General features: G+C 51.5%; 11 protein-coding genes across 11 annotated transcripts; 6 read left to right on the forward strand and 5 right to left on the reverse strand.

The window, feature by feature from the left end:
* Window positions 1-878: 878 nt before the first annotated feature.
* K460DRAFT_382056 (NAD(P)-binding protein) lies at window positions 879-2,000 on the forward strand. The gene is made up of 3 exons (XM_040935388.1): window positions 879-985; window positions 1,046-1,634; window positions 1,705-2,000. Exons 1-3 carry the CDS (start codon window positions 944-946, stop codon window positions 1,887-1,889), a joined length of 816 nt encoding a protein of 271 aa, XP_040792861.1. The 5' UTR covers window positions 879-943; the 3' UTR covers window positions 1,890-2,000.
* A 454-nt stretch (window positions 2,001-2,454) lies between these two features.
* On the forward strand, window positions 2,455-3,045 carry K460DRAFT_350372 (uncharacterized protein; the record flags this gene model as incomplete). Its single annotated transcript, XM_040931500.1, has 1 exon — window positions 2,455-3,045. One exon carries the CDS (start codon window positions 2,455-2,457, stop codon window positions 3,043-3,045), a length of 591 nt encoding a protein of 196 aa, XP_040792862.1.
* A 790-nt stretch (window positions 3,046-3,835) lies between these two features.
* On the reverse strand, window positions 3,836-7,302 carry K460DRAFT_270024 (uncharacterized protein; the record flags this gene model as incomplete). Its single annotated transcript, XM_040927619.1, has 3 exons — window positions 3,836-5,090; window positions 5,137-5,984; window positions 6,031-7,302. 3 exons carry the CDS (start codon window positions 7,300-7,302, stop codon window positions 3,836-3,838), a joined length of 3,375 nt encoding a protein of 1,124 aa, XP_040792863.1.
* Window positions 7,303-7,716: 414 nt separating this feature from the next.
* Window positions 7,717-10,063, reverse strand: K460DRAFT_361118 (uncharacterized protein). The gene has a single exon (XM_040932393.1). It carries the CDS (start codon window positions 10,026-10,028, stop codon window positions 8,193-8,195), a length of 1,836 nt encoding a protein of 611 aa, XP_040792864.1. The 5' UTR covers window positions 10,029-10,063; the 3' UTR covers window positions 7,717-8,192.
* A 302-nt stretch (window positions 10,064-10,365) lies between these two features.
* K460DRAFT_372593 (CDK-activating kinase assembly factor) lies at window positions 10,366-11,444 on the forward strand (the record flags this gene model as incomplete). Its single annotated transcript, XM_040934524.1, has 2 exons — window positions 10,366-10,751; window positions 10,802-11,444. 2 exons carry the CDS (start codon window positions 10,366-10,368, stop codon window positions 11,442-11,444), a joined length of 1,029 nt encoding a protein of 342 aa, XP_040792865.1.
* Window positions 11,445-11,559: 115 nt separating this feature from the next.
* On the reverse strand, window positions 11,560-12,357 carry K460DRAFT_273142 (uncharacterized protein; the record flags this gene model as incomplete). Its single annotated transcript, XM_040927852.1, has 2 exons — window positions 11,560-12,129; window positions 12,190-12,357. 2 exons carry the CDS (start codon window positions 12,355-12,357, stop codon window positions 11,560-11,562), a joined length of 738 nt encoding a protein of 245 aa, XP_040792866.1.
* A 418-nt stretch (window positions 12,358-12,775) lies between these two features.
* On the forward strand, window positions 12,776-15,506 carry K460DRAFT_301190 (oxidoreductase-like protein). Its single transcript, XM_040929861.1, has 3 exons — window positions 12,776-13,815; window positions 13,868-15,356; window positions 15,419-15,506. Exons 1-2 carry the CDS (start codon window positions 13,149-13,151, stop codon window positions 15,007-15,009), a joined length of 1,809 nt encoding a protein of 602 aa, XP_040792867.1. The 5' UTR covers window positions 12,776-13,148; the 3' UTR covers window positions 15,010-15,356; window positions 15,419-15,506.
* On the reverse strand, window positions 15,079-17,072 carry K460DRAFT_13651 (cytochrome P450). The gene is made up of 3 exons (XM_040926711.1): window positions 16,677-17,072; window positions 15,419-16,603; window positions 15,079-15,356 (listed from the first exon to the last, which is right to left on the reverse strand). Exons 1-3 carry the CDS (start codon window positions 16,937-16,939, stop codon window positions 15,149-15,151), a joined length of 1,656 nt encoding a protein of 551 aa, XP_040792868.1. The 5' UTR covers window positions 16,940-17,072; the 3' UTR covers window positions 15,079-15,148.
* A 458-nt stretch (window positions 17,073-17,530) lies between these two features.
* On the forward strand, window positions 17,531-18,706 carry K460DRAFT_372597 (uncharacterized protein; the record flags this gene model as incomplete). The annotated part of the gene is made up of 3 exons (XM_040934525.1): window positions 17,531-17,543; window positions 17,796-18,200; window positions 18,384-18,706. The coding sequence occupies 3 exons, from the start codon at window positions 17,531-17,533 to the stop codon at window positions 18,704-18,706; spliced, it is 741 nt and encodes a 246-aa protein (XP_040792869.1).
* A 689-nt stretch (window positions 18,707-19,395) lies between these two features.
* K460DRAFT_372598 (elongation factor 1-alpha) lies at window positions 19,396-21,979 on the forward strand (the record flags this gene model as incomplete). The annotated part of the gene is made up of 3 exons (XM_040934526.1): window positions 19,396-20,427; window positions 20,530-20,677; window positions 20,763-21,979. The coding sequence occupies 3 exons, from the start codon at window positions 19,396-19,398 to the stop codon at window positions 21,977-21,979; spliced, it is 2,397 nt and encodes a 798-aa protein (XP_040792870.1).
* Window positions 21,980-22,295: 316 nt separating this feature from the next.
* On the reverse strand, window positions 22,296-23,893 carry K460DRAFT_372600 (PTPA-domain-containing protein; the record flags this gene model as incomplete). Its single annotated transcript, XM_040934527.1, has 2 exons — window positions 22,296-22,835; window positions 22,901-23,893. The coding sequence occupies 2 exons, from the start codon at window positions 23,891-23,893 to the stop codon at window positions 22,296-22,298; spliced, it is 1,533 nt and encodes a 510-aa protein (XP_040792871.1).
* Between the last annotated feature and the right edge of the window lie 110 nt (window positions 23,894-24,003).

A 24,003-nucleotide genomic window follows, 5' to 3' on the forward strand; every position in this document is an offset into this window, starting at 1 on the left:
ATCTCAGCACTAGACTACATGCAAGGCCCGTCAGGCCTACTATGCCATGCCAATTCTTCACACTCAATTGGATAAGTCTTTCCCATGGCAGCCTGGTGTAGGAGTGCATCCTGAGTTGCAGTATTGAAAACGAATTGTTAGAAATCAATTACGCAAATTGAGGAAGGACTTAGCTTGAGACAAGACTAAGACTTTCGTACTCCGATTAGGCTTTATGATGCGAGCACTATTTCGGCTCGGACACCGCATCGTCGCGCAAGGAGTTTTGAGTGGTGTAGTCTTCTACATACCAGTATTAGTATCAGCAATGGTTAATCTTGGTACGTGTATGTCTAGGTTGATGAGGTTTGGAACCATCGTTGGCGACCGTCTCGAAGCCTATCCTGGAAGAATCAATGTAATCACAAACATCTCCGCACTCAAAGTACTTTCACAGAACCAGCGATAGCTCAACTAGGGCGCAGGCGCTTTGAAAATCCTCTTTTCACATACCTTCTAAAGATCAAGTCTTTAAGCACAGATCTACCTTATATCGCTGCACGCCAATTAATGACTTTTCTAGGAGACGACATGCCGGCGGCGTTGTTAGCGTGCACTGGGAATATTGATGTCTTAAAGGATCACTTGGGTGTACATCAGGCATGTTCGCTGGCGATCTACGACTTGTTTCTCCACAGTCAGCATGTAGTGCTTATTATCTTAGGCGCCTAAACTGACAAATACTTATTGTCTTAGACGCCTAAGCTGACAAATACCGGTACTTATTATCTTAAACGCCTAAGCTGACAAATACCACATTAGCTTCAAGCAAGACCGACTAAGGTAAGCTATTATATAGTATGCCCCTACGACCTTAAAGACGGCTTTGCACAAATACTGGACTGGCCTGGAGTTACTCTGAGATAATTTAGCAGTACTGATAATCCCTAGTTCCGTAGACGAAATGCCGACCTGGGTGATCGTCGGTGCCTCACGCGGTATTGGAGTAAGCTCTATCCCTGATCGCTCACTCCCCTAGCTATAGAGACTGACATGCAATTCATAGTACCAATACCTCAAAACACTCTCATCCGAACCCTCAAACACAGTAATCGGTATCGCGCGCACCATCGCTCCAGTCGAAGCGAACCTAGCCAAGGACAACCTGCAAAATGTTCACATCATACCCGGCGACCTAACTGACTCTGCCTCTCTCTACGCAGCTGCAGAAAAGGTCTCTAGCATCGCGAACGGCACCGTCGACTACCTCGTCGTAAACGGCGCCCACGTATCTATTTCAACCCTCGGCCTCCTCCCAGGCGCCTGCACCGACTCAGCTACCGAAGCCCTTCTTCTTTCTGAGCTCGACATCTGCATGCGCACCAACGTGATGGGCGCATTATACAGTATCAACGCATTCATGCGCCTCCTTCTGAAGTCTGATGTAAAGAAAGTCGTGTGTATTTCGAGTGGCGCAGCCGATACAGAGATTTACGACAAGTGCGATATGAAAGATCAGTTGCCGTATTGTATGAGTAAGGCTGCGCTTAATGTTTTGGTTGCGAAATTTGCGGCGCAGTATAGGGGGGAGGGAGTGAAGTTTTTGGCGTTGAGCCCGGGGTATGTTCTTTCGATTGCGGAAAGTTTGGATCAAAGTACGTATAACGCCCAGCGTACGCTTCTGTATGAAAAGTTTTTTTTGAGTGCTGACTTTAACTTTAAAAGTGCCGCCTCAGCTGGTTGAGATTTTCGATAAGTTAACGGAGGGGTTTAAGAAGATTAATCCAGATCTGAAAGGCCCGGTGAGCCCAAAAGAAAGCGTAGGACAACAGTTGAAGGTTATTGAAAATTTGACACTGGAGCATTCGGGGGAATTCCTAAGTCATTTAGGAAATAAGCAGTGGGTATAGTGCTCATAAATTGTCAGCTCTGGCGACACATTGGAGGTAGAAATCAACGATCAGATTGTCGCAAACACAGATAGTCAGCCGTGAGATAGTTAGAATAAGGGAGTTCCGTCGCATAATACACTGCTGGAATTTTCAGAATCAATCTATTGGCAATGCGCAATGCACTACTGAACAAAGCCAAAGCTACTGACGATATCCACGGAGCTGCGCCATTCCTTCGCGATCCCCAAACACTTTAAAAGGCCTATAATAACCTAATGTTAAACTCGGATTGTGAATTTCCCGGCGATGCTGTGTATATACACAATGTTTTGCTCGGCAGACAGTATTCACTGCTAGGATGTAGTCGCTCTAGCTGTGGTACTTCTGCAACATTGTCTCACTGGCCCTGTGAAAACACAACCACAATGGAGGACATGATAATTTCTACTATCAATATTCTCTCGGTTCACTTCAAACAAATCAGCAGCCTAGAATATCAAAGCCACACTGACACCTGAACCCAAAACGAAAAAAGATCAAGCACAAGCACAACACAACTAGGGGTATCATGCCGTCTCATAACATGTACACTTCTAGAGTCTATTCTTCATCTCCAGACAAGAACGGCTCCGGTAACTACTACAACACTGGAGGGTATAGCTCTAGCGGATACCCCTCAAACAACTACGCTACATCTGCCCATTCACCCTCTCACCCCTCAGCATACACCAATAGTAACGCCCATAAAGCTCGCGACATCAGCCCACCGCGCTCACCGGCCGAGCAGCCACAGTATAACGTGCGTGGCATCTACACCGAGCATCGAAGCGTGAGTCCTCTGGGATCATCACAATTTGAGCGCTCCAGTGAGTCCAAGTCTAAAACACCCTCGAAAGATGATCGTTCTAGACGGACGGCTACAGCTAGTGACGCTCGTGGTGTATTGTCGCATGAGAGGTATAATGCTCAGCCTTCAGCGACGCAATCTAGTGGAGGGAACGCTAGCCTCTCTCGGTGCAATGCGGTGCGTGGTCGCACTCCATCGCGAGCAAATACCACAATCTCTGTTACGGGTGAGTACGGCACTTCTGAGGCGCGCGCCGGGCTGGCTCGCTTGCCGCGTACGGAGGCTAACTTTAGAGGTGGCGGGTTTAGTAGTTGGGAGACGTATTGAGCTTCGTGTTAGGCTATTGAAATATAACATAAGTGGAATTCTTTTCCCCTTGAAATCAGATATCCTGTGTACGTGTACGAAAAGAAAGGGGACTTGAAGCGGGGCACTGATATTAGATGAGTTTTAAGGACTGTAATTTTATACACGTCCTTTGACAAACATATCATGAACTATCAACCCTACACCTCACCGCCAACTCTAGTATGTAGGATATTACTATTTAAGCGATAATGATTACCGAACCCCCTCCCTTTACAAATCCAATCCTCTTCGAAACCCCACGGGTTTTGAGCCTCGTTGAAGACGTCCCGTTATCAATGCTTCGAAGATATGATAGGGTATGTCAGATGAATCCCTCGATCCTTAATAGATTTCGTATTTGTTTAGTACTAGATCTACACCGTGGTGGTTGATGACTTTACTGATTCTCTACCAGAAGCACGGTAGGCCATATCGATAGACTACTTGGCCAATCTTGATACTGAAGGTCATCGTATCCTAAAGCGTCCCTGCCTCTAGGTAAGAAAAGCTGGGTGTTTTATCCATCCTTGTGCCTCCAAAGATGGGAAATCAATGCGATAAGGTCCAACAGTGACTAATGATTCCAAGGCTCAGGTATCCGCGTCGTCCGTACTAGCTTCCTAAATGGTGGTATGCTGGCAGCGTGATCGATGCAGTCGATTCATCGTCAACCAACAATTAACTCGGCGTTTCCACAGAGGAATGATCACATGCCTTACGAAGCACGGATTACGCGTTCGACTTATTCGTTCTCGTACAACATGATAGCTTAACCCTTCGAGTCAAACCCCCTATCTAGCCTCTTGAGGAGCTCTTCTGTCTCTGCCGCTCTCTCTTCTCCAATCTTTGTTACCCTCGGTAAATCTCGCATAACCTGCTGCACCAGCTCCTCGAGCGCTTTCGGGTCCCTCATATTAACATCAATCTTGCCTTTGCCCTTGCCCATGTCTCGAGATGGTGTTGGCTGCCCCTGCGGTTGGCGCTTCCTTAACATGACCTGGCCCTTGCTGTCCATATACGTCTCGTACCCCTGTTGGTCGAGTACTTCATCTGGGACATGGACGTTAACAGGTGCTTTGGTTTCGCCTGCGGCATTTTCTGACGCGGGTGCGGTTGCTTTCGCTTTTGCGTCTTGATTGGTCCGCTCAAGAGCACGGATGCGATCCTGGTTCTCTTTGTTTCCCTCCATCAGGAAGCGGAGACACATGATAGCGTGCTCACGAATGTATGGATTGTGCTCGTCGTATGAGCAACAATTGAGGACTGCTTCAATACCGCCGAGTGGGCGGATTTGATCTTGAACATGTTTGTTCTTCCATACCAACGAGCTCAAAACAAGAACGGCCAGCTTCTTAAGATTGCGCCATTCAAAGTCCGAGGGCTCGTCTGCAGCTTCGTCCATGTATGGTCGGGGTGAGGGTGAAGTAGGCGGAGGTATATAAGGCTCTGCTGCTGCGGCGTTAGTGTCATAAGGTCGTTCGACCGCGACGGGCTGAGGTTGCTGATTGAGTTGATGCTGGGGAGGCGGCATGTCAACCTCTACAGGTGCTGGAGGCGGCGGCGCAGGGGCCATGTTCTTTAGTGGGGGAATGCCCAGTTGACCCTTGGGAATCGCAGCATCCAGCTCTTTCAATAGGGTCACTAGTTCGTTAGCAATCTCCCAATTGCTCAACATGCGCTTCCACGTCTCGTGCTCGGTGAGGATGGCGAAGAACTCGAGATATTGGTATACGCCTTCGTACATGCGCTCCATATCCCAGAGGTTCAGAGGAAAATCTTCGGGCTGCGCATGACCAACACGGATTTGCCCTTGCAGGAAAATAAGTGCGCAGGTTTGGGGAATAATGTGGCGGCGGAACTCGGTTAGTAGAAAGTTGACCATATGAACGTCGCCTTGATCGACCTGTGGAGCTTTTGGTTTGAGATGTCCTTTGATGGGCTGTGCGCGAGCTTGCCTGGCGCGAAAGATGTTTGTGAGGAGCTTCATGATGACAGCTTGAGCCGGAGAAATAATATCCTTGGATCTGTTCGAACATTAGCTACAATCCGAAACTTGGGCCGTACACTTACTCAGACTCTCTGAAAGCGTGATAAGCAAACGGTAGTAATTGGTTCGCCAAAATTGCTTCCATGATCTTGACCATGAATTTGAAGTAAAGCTCCTCTTCCCTCAGATCCCAAGCCGCAACAAATATCAACAGCTCTCGAAGGAGATTTCGACCGTTGTCCTGCGCAAGGAGGAGATGACAACGGACGCCGTGCATGCTTCTCACACTGCTGAATACTGTCGGATCAGAGTGATAGCCTGGCTGTCCTTCGGTCGGTTCCACGATGCCTGCCATGACGATCATGGGCAACACCTCGATCTCGGTAGGACCTAATATGAGGGGTACATCGGTAAGGAGGCCTCGTCCTTCGTCTCCAGGAATGTCATCGTAATCGTCATCATTATCGTCGTCCTCCTCCGGTGGAGGAGAAGTTGGAGAGGCTACATCACTGATTAGCCCTGAGGGACGGTCGGGGTCTGGCTCCAGACGCTTGAGAAGATCTTCCTTGCCATTCTGGAGGATCTCTGCACCGAAGGATGGCGGGTATGTCACACGGAAATCGATCTCACCTGCCGGGGAAGACCGCTTGATGCTGGGATCTAGTAACGAGTCATCCATTGCTGGTTTTGCGGGCTGATTCTCTTCCAAAACGGGAGATGCCTGCTGATCCAGAGCCGATCCGTCGGGGTAGACGGCGATTGATGACCGCATTCTATCCACTTCCACTTGGAGTTGAGTAATGCTCTTAGCGAGCGCTTGTACGCTTTCCTCGTTCTTGGCGTGCTGGTCTACCACCTTTCTGTACGTGCTGGATTGTGTGATCTGATCACGATATCTGGCGACTACATCCGCATACAGCATGTTCCATTTCTATAAAAATCAGCAATGGTCCGTCTTCCGAGTCACAATCACCTACATTCTTCTCTTCCTCGCTCATGGTCTGCCACCGCCTCCTACACTCGGCCGCGATTTCGTTTGCGCCGGCCTTGACGCCATGTTGCGTCAGGGACCTCTTGACCTCGTTGCCCGTCTCGCCGATGTAGAGCAAGAAGGGGGAAGAAGCGGGTTGTTGGGGGATTCTGAATGTGTCTAGACTGCGTGATGATTGCTGTGACAATGGCTGCTCCTCTGATGGCGTTGTGTTATCCTGTTGGGGGAATTCGTCCATCTTGTACTTCATATCGGCGAAGTTGGGCAGCTCGTTGTCCAGGTGGCTGTCGAACAGCTCGATCCATAGCATGAGCTTCCTTTGCTCATTCCGCGCAATAAGGTTGTTGAGAAATTGAAGACAGGTGATGAGGAGCTTCTTGTATGCATTGATGACGCCCTGCCATTTGTCCTCGTCCGCTGAGCCCGCCTCGCCATCGTAACCTCTGGCTGTGACGCGCACGCAGACGTTGATGAGGGCAAATATATCCTTGTCGAATAGCCTCGCGGCGCTCAGGTTCTGCACCTTTTCGCCATAGACCTGCACATTTCGCGCTATGCATACGAGCTGGTTGAGCCTTTCCAAATCTCTCAACAAACTCGGCGCGTAGCTTGCAATGAGGAGGCAGGACTGGCCCTCGTATTCGAGTCCACCAAGAGGTGGTTGAGGAAAGCAGCGGCGTTCGAGCGAAGGTATGGCGGCCTTGAGCACACCAGCGAGCTCGTCCCAGAACTCCCACGAGAGGCCCAGCTCCTCACGAAGCTCTAGGCTCTTCCGTGTCTCTTCGAGTGTCTTCTTGATCGAAACTCGCTCCAGCATGCGCAATGTGTCATCTGCTATGTAGCCTGGATTGTGGAAGTGCACGGTATAGGGGCCGAGTGCGAGGCGCAGGCGTGTGAGGTACGGCCTTGATTTTACGTAGTGGCAGCTTTCCGACTCGGCGGTGCTCTCGCTATCGCCTGGGCTGTCGTCGACCTCGTCGTCCCGTAGATGACTGTCCATGTCTAATCTAGATATAGCAGGGCGGTCCCACTCACTCCACAGCCAGTTCTCAGCAAGCAGCGAGCGGTAGACCCATAGACGGATTGGCGCGGGCGAGCGTAGGATGCGGAAGACGTTGTTGGAGGCCAGTTTCTCGGATATGCTATGATACTGCGCCAGTTCTACCGGCGCGAAGGCAAGGTCGTCAAGGCTCTTCACCGCGTCGGGAATGTCTAGGGTGTCTGGGCGCGAGCGCGTCGACTCAGATGTCGTTGACATGATGGCGGCACGCGGCTGACAAAAAAGAGCCGACACCAAAATCCTTGGCTCACCCTACTACCACCAAATTTTATATTTATTACAAGTTTATACAGCATTTGAAAAACTTAAAAAAGCTTTTATATTATAATTTAAGCTATTTAAGTTAAAATTTATACGTATTTTCTTTTAAAAAACTTAATTCTAGGTTGAATTTGTAGTAGATATAGCTTTTGGTGTAGGCTCTTTTTTGTCAGCCGCGTGGGCGGGACGGCCGATTGCAAAATCTCGTGCGAGCTTCGGTCGTCACTTATCGATAACCCCCACTTGCAGCCCCACCAAAGCCGTTCCAGAAACCCACAGTTTACATCTTCCCCTGCAGGTTGATGATACCAATACGAAGAGCTTTACGGGAAGAAAGATAGGTTTTAAGTTGGTATATATAGTTTCTAATTTTTAAGCGTCTGATCCTTCCGATTTCAAGACTCTCTACTCCATTAGAGCTATTAGGGCCTATAAGTCATCACAGATTCGGATTCATAGTAGCAATATGCTGGCATATTCAACATGATATTCATAATACTAACATAATCAACGTCCATATGTACAGAGCATAAACAATCGTGCCAGGCATCAGCTGCCAAGCAAGCCAGCCACGTCAGAGAGCCCCGTTGGTCTTTACTCTAGGAACGAATGTAATGTGAGACATGATACATAAGTGGTATCTCTCACGGGCATGAATTGTTCCATTTGCCACCCAGACTACTCCTAGTACGCTCTGCAGTTTCACGATTGACCGTGTAGAAAGTACCACAGATGTACAGGCAGCCTAACGCATCACAGCAATGACTTTGGTCAAGTAGCGGAATAGGGACGGTGCATGTAAATGAACACAGTGTTATACAGAAATCTTACATACCATCAGCCTTCAATCGGGCCGCCATGAACCGACTCACTTTCTTCGTCTTCCCATCTCGTTCTTCTACTATGGCGCTCTCATTGTCTTCTTCCGTGGGCTTGAAGCCGCCCTGTTGCTGGATAAACTTGTTGCGCGCTACGTGGTACTCGGCTTCAATCTCGCGGTTCACAACGACCGGATCAAATTCATCCGGGGCTTGGGGCTCAGACGATGACCCCACATGCTCGGTTATTGTGTTGGCTAACGTGCGACCAACGGGTCCGGTAGGGACAGGAGGTGCCTCAGGAATGGTGGGCGTTGGTAGCATCTGTGGCGGTTGCTTTGACTCAGCTCGAGCGCTCTTGAATCTGGAAACCTTTGCGGGTTTGGAGGGCTCCATAGGCGGTTGGGGCGTGGTGGCAGCGCGCTCGACGATGGTATCTGACATGGTACCAGCTGGCTTAGTCTCGGACTGGGTAGTTTGTCCTGCTGTTCGTTCTGACTGCGGGGCCTCGGAGATGTCGAGGTCGTCGGCGAAGCGTACACCCTTCTTCTTGGCTTGCGACTTGGATTCAACTTTCGGCATCTGGGATGCCTCTGCCTCCATTGACTGGTCAAATCGATCGTCTTTCCGCACACGCATCGTGCGAATGTCACCGATATGCTCCGCCAGAGGGGAAGTTTCAGACTGAGGTCCAACGTTTTCAAGCATGCGAGCACCGAGCTTCTTTTCCAGCTCTCGCATCTGTTCGCGGTATTCCTCTGTAAGTACAGGCTTGGTGGTGCGGCCGTACTCGTCTTCCTCCTCCTCTCCTTCGGTGTAATCATCATCGTAATCATCGTCCATGTCGTCGTCCGAGTACGATGCGGTGGGTTGATCAAGGTCAAGTTCAGCAACTATCTGCCCAACCTCGGACAACCCGTACTGCAGCATTTGTCTTCGCAGCTCAGCATCTTCTGGTGACTCGCCCTGCGGGATGATTGGATAGGTCGCAACTAGATTATCGTCCGCATCAAGTTCGATGACCTTTGTCCCGCTGTTGAAATTTGCTGCTGCAAGATCGTCATTGTAGCCGTGCATCTCCAAAGCCGACTTCTTCCTAGGTTCATGTTCGATAGCCTCTACAGACGATACGGACGTCGCGGGAATGTTTCTGATAGATTCGGATTCTGATAGCTCTGGCTTTGACTGGGTAGACGCAGCTGCTGGGTCAGGCTCTCCCGCTACAACCGCAGTAGACACCGATGTTGACGGGGTTTCCAGGGGATCTTCTTGTGCTTCTTGTACTGCACTTTGCCTGTCCAGCTCAGCCTTTTGTAAGCCAGCCTTCCGCAACACTTCTACAATCTCAGCGGCAGCCTTGCCAGTCTGATTGACGGAGCTTGAGACTTCCTTGCCCTCGTCATCCAGTTCTTCCTCGATATCCATCATCGGTAGCCCATCCTCATTCTCCATGCCCGGCTCGAGTAGGACATCGACACCTGCAAGTTGCTTTTCTGCGGCATTGAGCTGTTTTTCGATGGTGGCACTGTTCTGTTGGACATAGTCAATGCGTCTAGAGATTAAATCAACGACTTGGTTAGCACTGCGCGGCGTCTGCAGCTTCTTGCCGAGGAGCTCTTCGACCTCTTTCTCGTTGACTAGTGAGCTACCGAGATGACTAGCAATCACACGGATTTGCGAAGGGGCAGGGTCTCCGGCACTCTGTATCTCTTCTTTAAGCATCTGGTACTCGGCTTCCCAGGTCGTCCAGTGCGACAAGGCTTTCTGAAGCTTGTCGACATTCTCCTGGAGCTGCGCACGGCGGCGCTCGATGCTCTCTAGAGCATCTTGTGTCGAGGCTGCCATGGATGCTTGCGAAGTGATGCAGCTCGTTGTCGAGCATGGAGGAAAGAAGAGGGGTCGGAATTTGCACGAGAAACGGAGGGCGAAGTGGCCGACTTGACGCTAGTCCCGCAAGGGAAGCATGCTGCAGCAGTGAAAGCTACAGAGCTATCGCTCCTCCAAGGCTCAGTCTTAAGGTGCTTTACAACGTCGTTCCTCCCTCACTAGGACATGTGCGCCCCTCCGTCTCACTGAACTCATCGAAGCACGGCGAACATCGCTTAGTCATCGTGAAGTTCAACGTAAAGTTGGCGTCGAGCTCCAACTCTCTCCTCCGCATCACCTCCGCCTTACCTCCGCCATGTCGAAGCAACCCACGCGCGCGAATGGCGCTTCCACGAAGCGTCTCGCTGAAGATGGCGGTGCGTCAACTCTCTCCAAGACCCTTCACAGCTTGTCTTTGCAGCAGGGCCCTCGTGCTCGCTCGCTCGCTGACCCTTCCTCAGACATTTGCCCCGTCTGCAAATCGTCGCGGTACCTCAACCCCAACATGAAATTCAGGGTCAATCCCGAGTGTTATCACAAGATGTGCGAGTCTTGCGTAGACCGAATATTCAGTCATGGGCCTGCGCCATGTCCGATTGCAGGTTGCGCAAGGACGCTGAGGAGGAACAAGTTCAGAGAGCAGACGTTTGAGGATCTGAAGATTGAGAGAGAGGTGGACATACGGAAGAGAGTAATGAGCGCGTGAGTTTGCATGGTGAGAGGCATTCTGCTCGAGGCTAATTATATTTTAGTATGACCAAGCAAGAAGCCGATTTCGAGACGCTTAGAGACTACAACGACTACCTCGAACAGGTAGAGGAGATTACGTGGAATCTCATACTCAAAGTCGACGTCGAATTGACCGAGAGCCGCCTACGACGGTGGGAAGAACACCAGAAGGCCGAACTCAACCTCGCCCCCTCGAGACGCGAGCCTGAGTCTTTGCCCACTGATCACCCTACTCTTAAGAAAGGCGTCGTACAACGAAAAGCGCCCAGCGCTTCCTCTGGGAGCATGCTAGACACCTCTGCGAACAAAGACGACAAGGACACAGGGTTCACTTTTCGCGGGCTAAAAAAGCGTGTCGCGCCGCCCAAAGAGGCTCCTTTCGACCCTTTCGATGGATGGGAAATAACGCCACAATACTTTGTGCAACAGGACGACTACGAGGTGGACTGGTACCAGACTTTCAAGAAAGACCCTGCACATCTGGTGGCAATGTGGGACGTAAGGGACTATGCCAGTCGGACATTGCGCGAAGCATTCGGTGGCTTTGGTATCTTCATTGAAGACGAGATCAACGCAAGAGCTATTCCGTCTATGAACGCTGGCATTGGCACAGAGCAGGCGGCGGTCGCGGCCGTAATGGATGTGAACATGGAAGACGTCTTTTAGATTTGTACACTTATGATACCCGGCATCATGCCACCAGCATTGGGCGGCGTTCTAGAATGAACTGTAGGAACTGTATGTAGCAACGCAATTCTGGGGCAAATAACGGGCCCTGACCCTACGGTCTCTGCTGCAAACTCCTCCGTCCCACCTGCCCCGCGGCACCTTGATATGCTGTGTCTTCATATGCAAACTGCTCTTCTGGTAGCGCATACCCTTCTCCCCCCCTCTGCTGCTGGCCGTGGTTCCTCCGCGCCGCAGTGGAATTGGGGTGCACCTCATGCTCGTCATGTTCGTCATGCTCCTGCTCGCCAACCTCCCTCTTTCCATCCCCACCACCCATCATCTGAAGCTGCTGAAACGTGCCCCTCTGCGTCGCATTACGCTGCACCCTCACATCCAACAGCAGTGCCAACAATGTCGCCACCAGACCCAGTAACGCGAAGCTAAACAGGGCCTTGTAGAGTCTGCATACGGAGATGCCTAGCTCGTCCTCCCAATTGTCAACGTTGCAGACGTGTGAAAGTGTACTAGAAGACCACCATGATAGCAGCGAAAAGGCTACGGACCAGAGGAGTGTGAGGGCGCCATTTAAGCTCGTATTGAGGACGGGGTTCAGACCGTAGAAGCAGTGTAGGACGATTGTCGTTGTCAGAGCGAGGATTGTGAGGAGGGAGACGGCGAAGAGCTGGGGCTGAAGTGTTAGCAAGTTGGGCAGGTCGTGAGGGAGGAAAGGGAGGATGCGCACTAATATGAAAGTCCATGGCAGCTTGTAATTATCGTGTGCTAGTTCTTTGAGGAAGTAGAACATTATACTCGCAACTACTAAGGACGAGACTAGTTGTGCGCTTCTGATCAGATGGAAAGGGAGCCTTGGGTAGTGCGTAGGCTTCACGCGGTCTTTGCGGAACGCCATGATGTGTAGATTCAAGCAATCAGGTCAAGGAGGTGGCAGTAAAGACAGATGGGTGTTCGCTGACCGTGCGATATAGAGCATAGGATGGGGGATGTTGAAGGTCGATGGGATCTGAAGATCGCGAAAAGAGCAAGGGGTCCAGTTAGCTGGCTACCCTGTATGGTTTTTCAGCCGCACTTGCTATATATTCGAAGGTGGCATCTAAGTATTGTGCCGCTATAGAATGACTAGAAGGAGGACTGGAAGCATCGCAGATACTACCATGACATTTCTAGAGTAGACGAAGGAGTGCCTTGATTCTAGTCTTGACATACCCCACCGCATTAACAGGACCCCTGCAAGACCTGCATGTGCCCGCCTGGGCGTTGACTTATAGTACCAGGCTAATTGTAGACTTGTGAACGCTACCCACTTTCTACGCGATTTAGACAGTTGAGTAATCATTCATGCCATTAACTGGGTCGTACCTCGTGTGTCCCAACGGCACTTTGAGAAGCTTTCTCTGCTTTGCGTGTGGCCGCCGTAGCATTAGTCAGTGCCGATGCCGATATATCGGCACTGTCAGCAGCCTTGTCAGTAAGATAGCGAGGATCCCGACAAGCCCGTATTGCAAATGCTAGATGGTGCGAAGGATTTTTAAAATACATATATCTATAATCGCCTGACTTGAGATATCCCGAAAGGCGTTGGAAGGACGGATTACTGTATATACGAAGACGAAGAACGCGCAAGGAGTCGCACAGGCGACGACCATATAACTGATCCGGAGCTCGAATCCCATCTCCAGCAATATGGCCTTCTCACTGGCGATGCCCTGGAACGAGGGCGAGGAGAAGATGCAGCACCTGCTCCGCGTCCCGGAACTTGACAACCCAACCGCTACTATGCTCACGCCCCAGGCATCCTTCATGCTCGAACGCGGCCCTCTCCTCGCTCTGGGCACCTTGGACTCACAATCTCGTCCATGGACTACGCTCTGGGGTGGTTCAGTGGGGTTCTCTGAGCCCTTGGGTGGTGGCCTCATCGGCACTCGGACGCTTGTCGATGGCAAGAACGACCCCGTTGTGCAGGCACTAGTCGGTAGTGCCGAGAAGGGTGAGATGTTACAACTAAAGGATGGAGGCAAGATACTTTCGGGTTTGGCGATCGATTTAATGACCAGAAAGAGAGTGAAGATTGCTGGTAGAATGGTGGCGGGGACTGTGAAGGAGGTAGACGTTAAGGTGGAAGGCGATGCAGACAAGAAACAGGATCAAATACAGCTCATCACCAAAATCGACCAGAGTTTGGGCAACTGTCCGAAGTATTTAAATGAATACAGCATCAGCCAGGCGCTCGTAACCTCAAGGGTCCTTTCCCAAGGGCCCTCATTATCGGATGAGGGGCGAGCCTTGATATCAAAGTCAGACATGTTCTTCCTCTCCACAAGTACCGAGATCGACGCCGATACTAATCACCGTAAGTTATGGAACCTGTATGCAGTTTGATAAGTATACTAATGTAGTACTAGGTGGAGGACCTCCTGGTTTCGTACGAATAATCTCGTCCACCCAAATCATTTATCCCGAATACTCAGGCAACCGCCTGTACCAGTCGCTCGGCAACCTACTAATGAACCCCAAGATAGGCGTCACATTCCCGGACTACGAGACCGGCAACATCCTCTACATCACCGGAACCACAGAGATACTCGTTGGTGCAGATGCCGCAAGCCTACTTCCGGGCAGCAACTTAGCGGTCAGGATCAGCATTGAGGAAGCACGATTTGTAGAGGCTGGACTGCCCTTTAGGGGCGTGAGAAAGACGCCTAGTCCATACAACCCACTTGTACGCACGCTCGCGTCGGAGGGAAATATCAAGGCTGCTTTTTCAGCGCCGGGAAGTGAGCGGCAAACCGCGCGGCTAGTCAAAAAAGAAGCAATCGGGGAATCCGTGGCGCGGTTCACTTTCTCAGTGTCAGGGGGGATTGACTACCAGGCAGGCCAATGGATCGCCCTAGACTTCAAGGAAGAACTTGACATCGGCTACGAACACATGCGCAATGATGATCCAACGAGTCTAAACGACGACTTTGTGCGTACTTTTACAATTTCCTCGTTTCCGAAGTTGCAAGGTGGAAAGGAGAAAGACTTCGAGATGACGATACGAAAAGTTGGGCCTGTGACGGGATATTTGTTCCGCCAAAACGAGCGTGCTGGGTTCGAGGTCCCGATTTTGGGAGTTGGCGGCGAGTTCACGATTAAGCAGGATAGTGGACAAGGGGTGACGCCGTTTATCGCTGGAGGTGTAGGCATCACGCCGCTCCTCGGGCAACTTCCTAACGTTGATTTGTCTTCGGGCAAGTTCAAGCTTCTCTGGACGCTTAAACTGGCGGATATCGATCTGGCTGTCGATATACTGCAACGACATCCCGCGCTTGCCAAGTGCACCGCCTTATTCTTCACTACTATTATATCTTCAAGGAGTACGGATGAGAAGATGGGAAAGCTAGAGGCGATGGGTGTCCAGGTTGAGAAGAGGAGATTGGCAAAGAGCGATGTTGAGGAGATTGGGGCAGACACATGGTACTTATGCGCAGGGAAGCCGCTGAGGAAGGCGATGTTGTCTTGGCTGCCGGGCAAGAATGTTGTATTTGAGGATTTCGACTACTAGATTTGCTTGAATAGAATTACTCCTTAAGAGGGTGCAATATGCTTCACACCATAGCCAACTTATTCACCGTTAGGTCTATTTTACAGGTTGTTTAGGGTTCCAGGCTTTGAATACTGTTCCTCACGAAATCTCCCGTGCATCATTTTGGTATGCTATTTCTGTTTGGCCGTCTGCAGATTCTTGCGGCTACCTTGCCTGTCGGCTTCATGGTACCAAACGCATACTCTTTCAAGCGGGGGTCTGTCTTGTGCGCGCCTTTCAAATCAAGCACCTCGCACTCGAATACTCCTAATAATACTGCTAGTGTTACAATGCCGATGTTCCTCGCAAAGTGACGCCCAGGACACCTAAATTTGAGGTAAGAAGATCAGTGAGTGTCCAGACGCAATTTTTAGGACGGAGTTCTTACTTGTGCTCGCCGCCGCCGAACGAGGTCCAGTTACCAGCCAACCCAACATCGCTGAATCGCTCGGGCTTCCCTTTCTCCGCAACAATGTACCTCTCGGGCCAGAACGTATCGAGAGGCTTGGTGATTGCTTGCGGCCTTACCTGCGCCCATGCTGAAGTGTATTGTGCGGCATATTTGTTTGGGATGAAGACTGTGGTACCCTTCCCAAGAACATATTTTGCGCCTAGCGCGTACTGGGGAACGATAACTTCGCGGATCGTTAGATTGGAACTGTAGTATCGTGTTGTCTCGGCATGCATGGAGCGAAGAAGCGGGCACGCTGCGAGTTTCATGAGGTTATACGAGGACGACTCAGGAACAGCGTGCGTTTTCAACTCGTCGAGCACGCGATGCTGTAAGTCACGATCCCTAGCAGTCTCGAAGAAGTACCAGAATGATATTGGAACAGTTAAACTGGTCCCGCCGTACAGTAATCCCAGAGTCTGAGCTGCCCTTCCATGTACGTCATGTCCAGGCAGCTCACCGTACAGCGTTTCGCGCTCTTGTAATAGCTGAGATCCGGCCACGGCATCCCAGTGGGTACCTAGTGCATTCTGTTGGCGCAGAGATTCGACCTTCTTGCTCCAGTTGCGAATGTTTTCCAGCAATCGGTCACGGGCAGCGTAAGCTTTCGGTATCACGAAGCGTGGCAAGCCCATGAAGAATTGATCGGTGTGCTCGATGTGTGTCCAAAGATCCGAGATGATCTCAGGATAACTTTGGACGATCGCGGAACCCAAGAGTGTCTCGGCGATAGCCAATGTGACGTGGTGCTGAAAGAAAGCGTACAGGTCGGGAATCTCTGTCCATTCCGAGTCGGCTTGCGGTAGTAAAGCTTGCTCGACACTGCGGCTCAGAGTATCGAATAGTCTCTTACCCAGGGCGTTGAGGTTGGATCCAGTAGTGTGCTGTCGAATGTGGGTTGTCTGGATATAGTCCGTATTCCCTCCGTCCGATTTGTAGTGGTCAATGGCTTCTTGGGGACTTCCCATGAGGGCGCTCAGTATCTTGTCATGGATGAAGGGATTGGGGTCGAGTTCTTTAGACGAGCGTAGCACTCCCTTGATGTGCTCGGGATCTAAGATGAGGAGGAGTCTCTGTCCTGCTGCATCGACGAAAAACGGTGTTCCATCCCCGAATTTGTTCCTGTGAGTACGTCAGCATAGCTAACGGTCATTGAAGCACCTTCTGGTGATGTTCAGTTCGGGCCGTTACTTACAGACATTTGGCCAGGAATCTCTTCGAGTCATAACCCATGGAAAAAGCATGCTTCAGTCCTGGAATCCAATACGGAAGCGTAGGCGGTTCGATACCACGTCTATTGCTATATTTAGCTGCCTCGAACCATTGCGATGATAGTATCCGGGTGCATAGACAAGCGACGAAGACGGTGACAATAGCTTGGATGTACGGATTGTGCTGTAGTGCAGCGAATAAACGAGGTCTATCGTCGATTGAATTGGTGGCGTTACTGGTATCCATGGTGGTGGTTGACGGTCTTCAAACACTCAAACAGTTACAGGGGGCAGGTGAATTAAAATAACGCGAATTTGCGTGCCCTGTTCCCTCGCTCCCGTCTGTGCAGCTGGCGTGTCAGCAGTAGCCCGACACAGACGAGTGTGCATCTTTCCTCTCGCCTGCCGCATGTGTGGAGCCGTGGGCCATTGAGACATCTGGAGTCGTAGGCTATCGAGACGTTGATTTTGAAGTAATGCCACTCGACGAGGTCCACTTAACGGCTCCTAGACATGCGCTGCAAGCCTCAAACAGAGCGCATACCACTCCGCACAGACGGCCCGCTAGATTCGGTCGAGGCCGCGCAATCGGGGTGCATGACAAGGGCGTGGAGATGGCGTTTGATTAGGGGTCCAAGCTCAGGCCAGACCAACATGAACCGCTTGAGCTTCCTCGACATGCTTCGCCCTCTTTTGTATTTACCACCACGACTTCCCTTGGTGATTCACTTATTTGCTGCATCACGTTTGCGCCCTCTCCTTCCCGCACCCTAGTCACGAGCTCTCACGAGGTCTTGAGTGCGTCTCTTTGAACTTTGTCCCCTAGCCTGCTATCATCATGCCTGGAGTCCGTAAGTAACGTACTGCCCGCGCCTTGCGACATTGTGCGAGCACGCCGCCATGGCTCTCTCGTTTGCCCTTGCGCCATTCACTCGCTCATTGCGCCTGCCTGCCTACTTTTCCAGCGCGAGTCACTGCCAATACACACTGCACAAACACTACCCCCACTTCCACCCTCAACCCCACAGCTTCTCCACACCGTCTCCAATTCACATTCCTCCGTCTTCTAGTAGAACACCTGTCTGACACATCTCTTATGGCAGCACCCGATGCGTTGGCCCAACTGAAGAAGGGCATCAGGAGCATCTTCTCGAAGAAGACCAAGAAGGAGGAGCCAACTCCCACGGCTCCTGCTGATGCTTCGTCACCTGCCACTACGAAGCCCAGCGAGACAGCGCCAGCCGCCCCGGCTCCAGCCACCGCTCCCGAGCCTGCAAAGACGCCAGCGACGACCAGCACTGCGCCAGCTCAGCCAGCGCAACCAGCTGCGGTCCCGTCTCCCGCCGAGCCCAAGAAGGATGAGGCTGCTGCCTTGACCGAGGTCAAGAAGGCTACTCAGAGTAGGTCCACTTCTCATTCAACCCCCAGTGTGCAACCATACCAAGAAGACGAACTTTGGAATGGCGCGAGACGAAGGCAGAAGATTGCAATGGACGACGACTGGGGTGGTCCCATCTAACAATGCCCAAGTCGCGCCAGCACTCACCCATTCTTCGCTTCGACACGCAGCTACTTCCCCCATGCGCCCGATACGCCTTTTCCTTTGTTTTGACGATTTCACGATTTCATGGCTCTCCAACGAATCTCTTTTGTCTTCGAGATACCATAAACTGACAAAGTCTGCCTTCCAGCCCCCGAACCCGCTGGCGCTGTTGTGCCTCCTCCTCCAACTGCTGTGGCGGCTCAGACCCCGGCTGCCGATACCCCAAAGGGCACTGAAGCCAAAGCGACTGATGCTCCGGCCCAACCCTCTGCACCTGCTGCTCCCCTCGATTTGCCTACGATTCCTGCTAGCAAGCCTGCAGCTGGCATGAGTGCTACGAGTGGGCCATTGGATGAGCCCGACTTTGACGCTGGGGCCAAGGAAGCACAGCCTGCTGCTCCAGCCCCAACTCCTGCTGCTCCTAGCGACACCACTCCCTCGGCTGCCCAGCCTACCCCTGCGCAGAAATAGACTGTCTCCGACGGGATCTGGTTGTCAATGTGACCTAGTAATATTCAGCTTCAAATTCGAAAATCAAACAAAAAATATATTGGATACGGCGGCAGGGTGTGCTGGTTTAACGCGGAGCATGGCATGCAGCTTTGTACGTACGGTTGCTTAGCCTACTGCGCAGGTGGCGGATGCTTTCTTTTTCGAGTCTTTACTACTGCGATTTGCCTTGCATTTCACTAATCCTATACCCCCATTGCCGTGTACTTCAATGAGCGCTATGAGCAGTTGGCTCAACTGATGAGCGAGGTCAGCGTTTAGAAATGGAGATTTCCCCCAACCAATGTCTACTGCGTGCCAGACTATTCAACGTCCTTCGTTACAGTAATCAATGTCAATACAATTGGATAATCTCTCGCATACATAAGCAAAGCAGAGGAGTGGTTGGAATGTAAGCGAAAGCGTGGTTGCAAGTAACCCAACCGCGGGGCAAGGGCAATCGAGCCATGGTACGTCAGTATCTGCCCCACTAAAGCCCGACGTGCACCGAATAACTTAATTACCATAACAAAGTCAAACACTTATTACTCCAACGCCACACCTTCTCACAACTTCCACTCACCACTCACCACTCCACTACCTGCACAACCTCACAACATAATATACAGGCTAGACAGTGTCTAACACCCCTACAAGCTCCCACGCGCGCCATGCCTCCTGGTGGCTTCTCCCGCACCAGAAATGTCGACTACGACGATGACGACGCATACGACGATGAAGATGACTACTCCGAAGAGGGAGAAGGCGGTGACGGTATGACAGAGCATGACAAGGAGCAAATGCGTGTCGGGACTACAAGAGTGCGGCAAGGTCTGGGGGAATTGAGCGAATTCACGAGCGACGCGCAGATACAAGAAGCATTGTGGCATTACTACTACGACGTCGACAAGAGTGTAGTCTATCTGAAGAACAAGCTAGGGACAACAGAACCCAAGCAGGAGGCGCCGAAGAAAGAGAAGGCAACCTCGCGATTTGATCAAGCGGCAAGCGTGGCCGATCAGAAAGCGCCTACAACTACCGGTAAGCAAACTCACCCGCAGTCTAGCTGGTTGGAAGAGTCAGCCTATCGCGTTGCCTATCTATCGCCGCCCCCGATCTCGATGCCTACCAACGAAGCCATAGGCGACTTCTTCTGGGATGTCCCATGGGGCAACGTGCCATTGCACCGGCTAGGCGTTATAACCCTCGACACTCCTCGCTATAGAGGGGGCCTACTTGGCGGATCATCCAAACTGGCAGCACTCGCGGCAAAGCGCAGAAAGGACCGGGAAGAAGCGGAAGCTGCTGCCACGAAAGCCAATAGCGAGGCAAATGCAGCGGTTGCCATGCTCGACAAGCTCACAGTCAAGAGCAAGGAGCCTACATCAAATCTACGTGGGGGTGATACGGAACGTCCCAGTCGAGCAAGATATCCCGGTCGCAGACGCTCGCGGTCTCGATCTCCACCGCCAGAAGCCATCGACGAAGCGATCCTAAAGCCTGCCGTCCAACAACCAGCTATCGTTTGCGAATTACCTGCCCAGCGTGCTAAGGCGTCCATGTTCGCATCGACACTTTGTGGAGGTAGCAGCACAGCAGCAAGGCGGCCATTTCCCACTTTGGAGGTGTTCCCGGCGCCATACACAATATACAAAGAATACGACAGCGCGAAGGCATTCGCAAGTCCCAGTCCAGATGATATTGTACGGGCAGCGCAGGCAAAGGTTGCAGGTGGCGGGCGGCGTTGACTCTCCAACACGGCTACTTTGAGAATATTTCTAAGGCAAACAGGAACCACTTCGAAGAAAAAGAGGGTGCAGGGTGAAAAGCTCGCGCAATCTGTGGAGAAGCTGGCTGTCGCCGATGAACCCAAAGTGAAGAGTAAAAATTTGAATGTAGTGCAGGAATTTGAGAAAAGTGGCCTAAAGCGAATGGCCAACTTTGTCGTAGTCGGTAAGTATACGTCGCTTAGCATCATTAATAAAGGCTGTTCTGAACTTGCAGCGCGCTTGAAATTAATAATACTAATTCGGATCAGGTCATGTCGACCACGGAAAGAGTACGCTTATGGGCCGTCTTCTGTACGATCTGAAGGTTATCGACCAACGGTCAATAGACAAGCTGCGAAAAGAAGCTGAAAACATTGGGAAGTCGTCATTCGCTCTCGCCTGGGTCATGGACGAAACGAGCGAAGAGCGTAGTCGAGGAGTAACTGTCGACATTGCCACCAACTACTTTGAGACGGATAAAACGCGCTTCACGATACTGGACGCGCCAGGTCATAAGGATTTCATACCTAACATGATCTCTGGAGCATCCCAAGCCGACTTTCCAGTCCTGGTAATCGATGCAAGCACAAACAGCTTCGAATCTGGCCTTAAGGGACAAACGAAGGAACACATTTTGATCGCTCGAAGCATGGGTATGCAGCATATCATCGTTGCAGTCAACAAGATGGACACGGTCTCTTGGTCAAAAGCCCGGTTTGATGATATAACCAAACGTATGACTGCTTTCCTTACTGAAGCCAGTTTCCTGGAGAAACGCATCACCTTCATACCATTAGCAGGTCTCACTGGCGAGAACGTCGTCAAAAAGATCGAGAGTTCCGCTGCACACTGGTACACGGGAGAGACGCTTCTGGAAGCTCTCGAGCGTGTAGAATTACCAAAGCGAAATCTCCAAAAAGCGCTCCGCCTTTCCGTCGCCGATGTCTTCCGGGGAGACATGCGTTCACCACTTAGCATATCCGGCCGCATCGACTCTGGGACCGTGCAAGTAGGCGACACAATCCTCGCACTTCCTGCCAACGAGACTGCAACCATCAAAGCTATCGAAGTCCAAGACGCGCCCGTGGACTGGGCTGTCGCCGGCCAAATCCCCACACTTCATCTCACGGATATCGACCCGATCCACCTACGGCAAGGCGACATGGTTTGTGCCCCTAACGCACCTGTCAAGCTTGTCAAAGCGTTTACATCGAAGCTTCTTGCGTTTGAACATGTGCTGCCTATGCCAGTTGAAGTGTTCAGAAGCACATTGAACTCTCCGGGTGGAATCAGGACGTTGAGCGCGCGGTTAAACAAGTTCACGGGCGAGATCGTCAAGAAGAAGCCTAGAATCGTCAAGCCCGGCGAGGTTGCAAGGGTGGTTGTCCAACTTGAGAGAGAGCTACCGATTGAGGAGGGTATGAGAGTTGTGCTGAGGGAGAGGGGGCGGACAGTGGGGGCTGGGTTGATGGAGAATGTGGCCTAGAGTACCATGAGTGCACGTCAGTGTCTTCAGCCTCAATGATGTCGTTGCGAGTTCACTAGTTAGTGATATCGATTCAAAAAAAAAGTATATTTCAGAATAACGTGCTATCTGCAAACAGCATTGCAATCATCATATTCTACGACTGAAGTATTGATGCTGTATGGTTTAATCCCTGAATGCAGTCACACAGTGTTGTGCCTCCATGTCATGCAGTGCATATCTACATAATTTTTCTCTCATCACCTTGTCACGTAATAATGCCATGTTTGCCATGTTATAATACGACCGTGAAGTTTTATCCGCCCATGGCACCCGTTTACTCGCGCTTGATGACCGGTTCAGTTTCCGCTGCAGCGGCTGGGTTCCCCCCACCACTTCCCTTCGCCCATGGTGCCCTTGTACCTCCCCCAGGCGGTGGCGGGGCCGGTGTACTCGACATCCAAGGAGCTTTCGTAGGCTGATTCGGACCACTTGGAACAGCAGGCGACGACGAAGCTGCTGCCCAAGGTGCGCGCATAGATTGATTCGCCCCGCTTGGTACCTGAGCAGCAGCACGGCCCGTCTTTGCCCAGGGCGCTGCTGTCGATACTGGCATACCGCCCTGTGCACCCCGAGCAGTCGTATCGGCTAGTGGGTCTCGAAGCGCAGGTTGAGATTTCGCGGTTGGAGGTTGGGGTCTAGCTGTTGGTGCTGTGGAAGAGGGGGTTGAGGACTTGGGTTGGCTAGCGGTGTGCACGCTAGCTTGGATGAGTTTTGCTTTTGGGTCCTTTTCCCAGGCGAAGAGAGAGCCGAAGGGGAAGTGTTGGACTACGGGGAATTTGGAGAGGACTTCTACGTTGTACATTTTTATCATGCCCTGGGAAGTATCAGCGACGCGTGCTCACCTCGCAGACAGTTGATGAGGAAAGATGAGAGACTTGCCTTGTTGATCTTTGCCCAGCCCGCCTTCACGCCTGAGATGTCGAATAAAATCGGACTATGCTCCCAGAATGGACCCTTCTTGACGTCGTAGATGAAGCCGATGGCGCTGAAGTACATGTTTGTTTTTCGTTCCCGCTCCACAGCGTTGCCTTTGGTAATGTCTGCTGGGCTCGGGGCATTTGGTATCGAGCCCTCTGCCGCAACATCTCCTGGATTAGTAATGGCCGGTGAGAACTGCGCGCTACCGAATATGTAAGGTAAGAAAGAATGGTCGTCCAAGCCCCATACCCCATGTGAGCCGGCAGGTTCGAGTGTGTATGTAAGTATCAAGCGGCGGATTAAAACGAGATATGGCTCAATGACGCCTAGAACTATGCCACGCTCTTGATCGCCGTCAATGGATTCCGGGAAGGCGCCGAGCTTCCATAGACAACCTAGAAAGGCGAGGAAGCTGAGTTCGTGGCCCGTTCCGTAGTCCAGGCGCTGGGAGCTACCAAAACTGCCAACAAGGTACGCTTCAAGCTCTTCCTTAACGGAGATATCGGATGTTGATTCGAAAGCTAGCACATATTTGGGTAGATACTGATCCAACAGCCCCGATACGCGCTCTCGCACCAAGTCATACCAGACTCTAAAGCTGGCGTTTCCAAACCGACGCGGCCCTGGATCTGGCGGCGCTTCGTCGATGATTGCCGTCAATGTTTCGAGAAGCTTGGCAAGGTTCTGGGTAATGTGCGGAAGAGGGACGTGGGGATCGTTAAGCCTCCATCCCTGGGCAGATTCTTTGGTGTCCTCCTCAAGCTTGATCCTCCGCGGCAGCATTGCTGTGTTGAGCTGGAAGATGAATGTCATAATGTCTGCATAGGCTTTGCTCGCCAAGAAGAAGGCGACGTCATCGCCATCGTGGATGCGTTTCGCAGGTACTGCGAAGCTGTGGCCGTCATTTGGATCCAGGATCTGCAATGCAGGGGCTGTCGAGGTTTGTGAGGCCATGATGTGTAGTGTTGGTGGTGGTGCTCAAAGACCATGTGATAGCGTGATTCTGGACCCACTCGCGACTTCCCGCCTCTCGATTAAATGACTGGGGTACGGTAGCTTCCCCC

This window comes from Cucurbitaria berberidis (assembly GCF_010015615.1).
Source record: "Cucurbitaria berberidis CBS 394.84 unplaced genomic scaffold K460scaffold_1, whole genome shotgun sequence".
Lineage (NCBI taxonomy): Eukaryota > Fungi > Ascomycota > Dothideomycetes > Pleosporales > Cucurbitariaceae > Cucurbitaria > Cucurbitaria berberidis.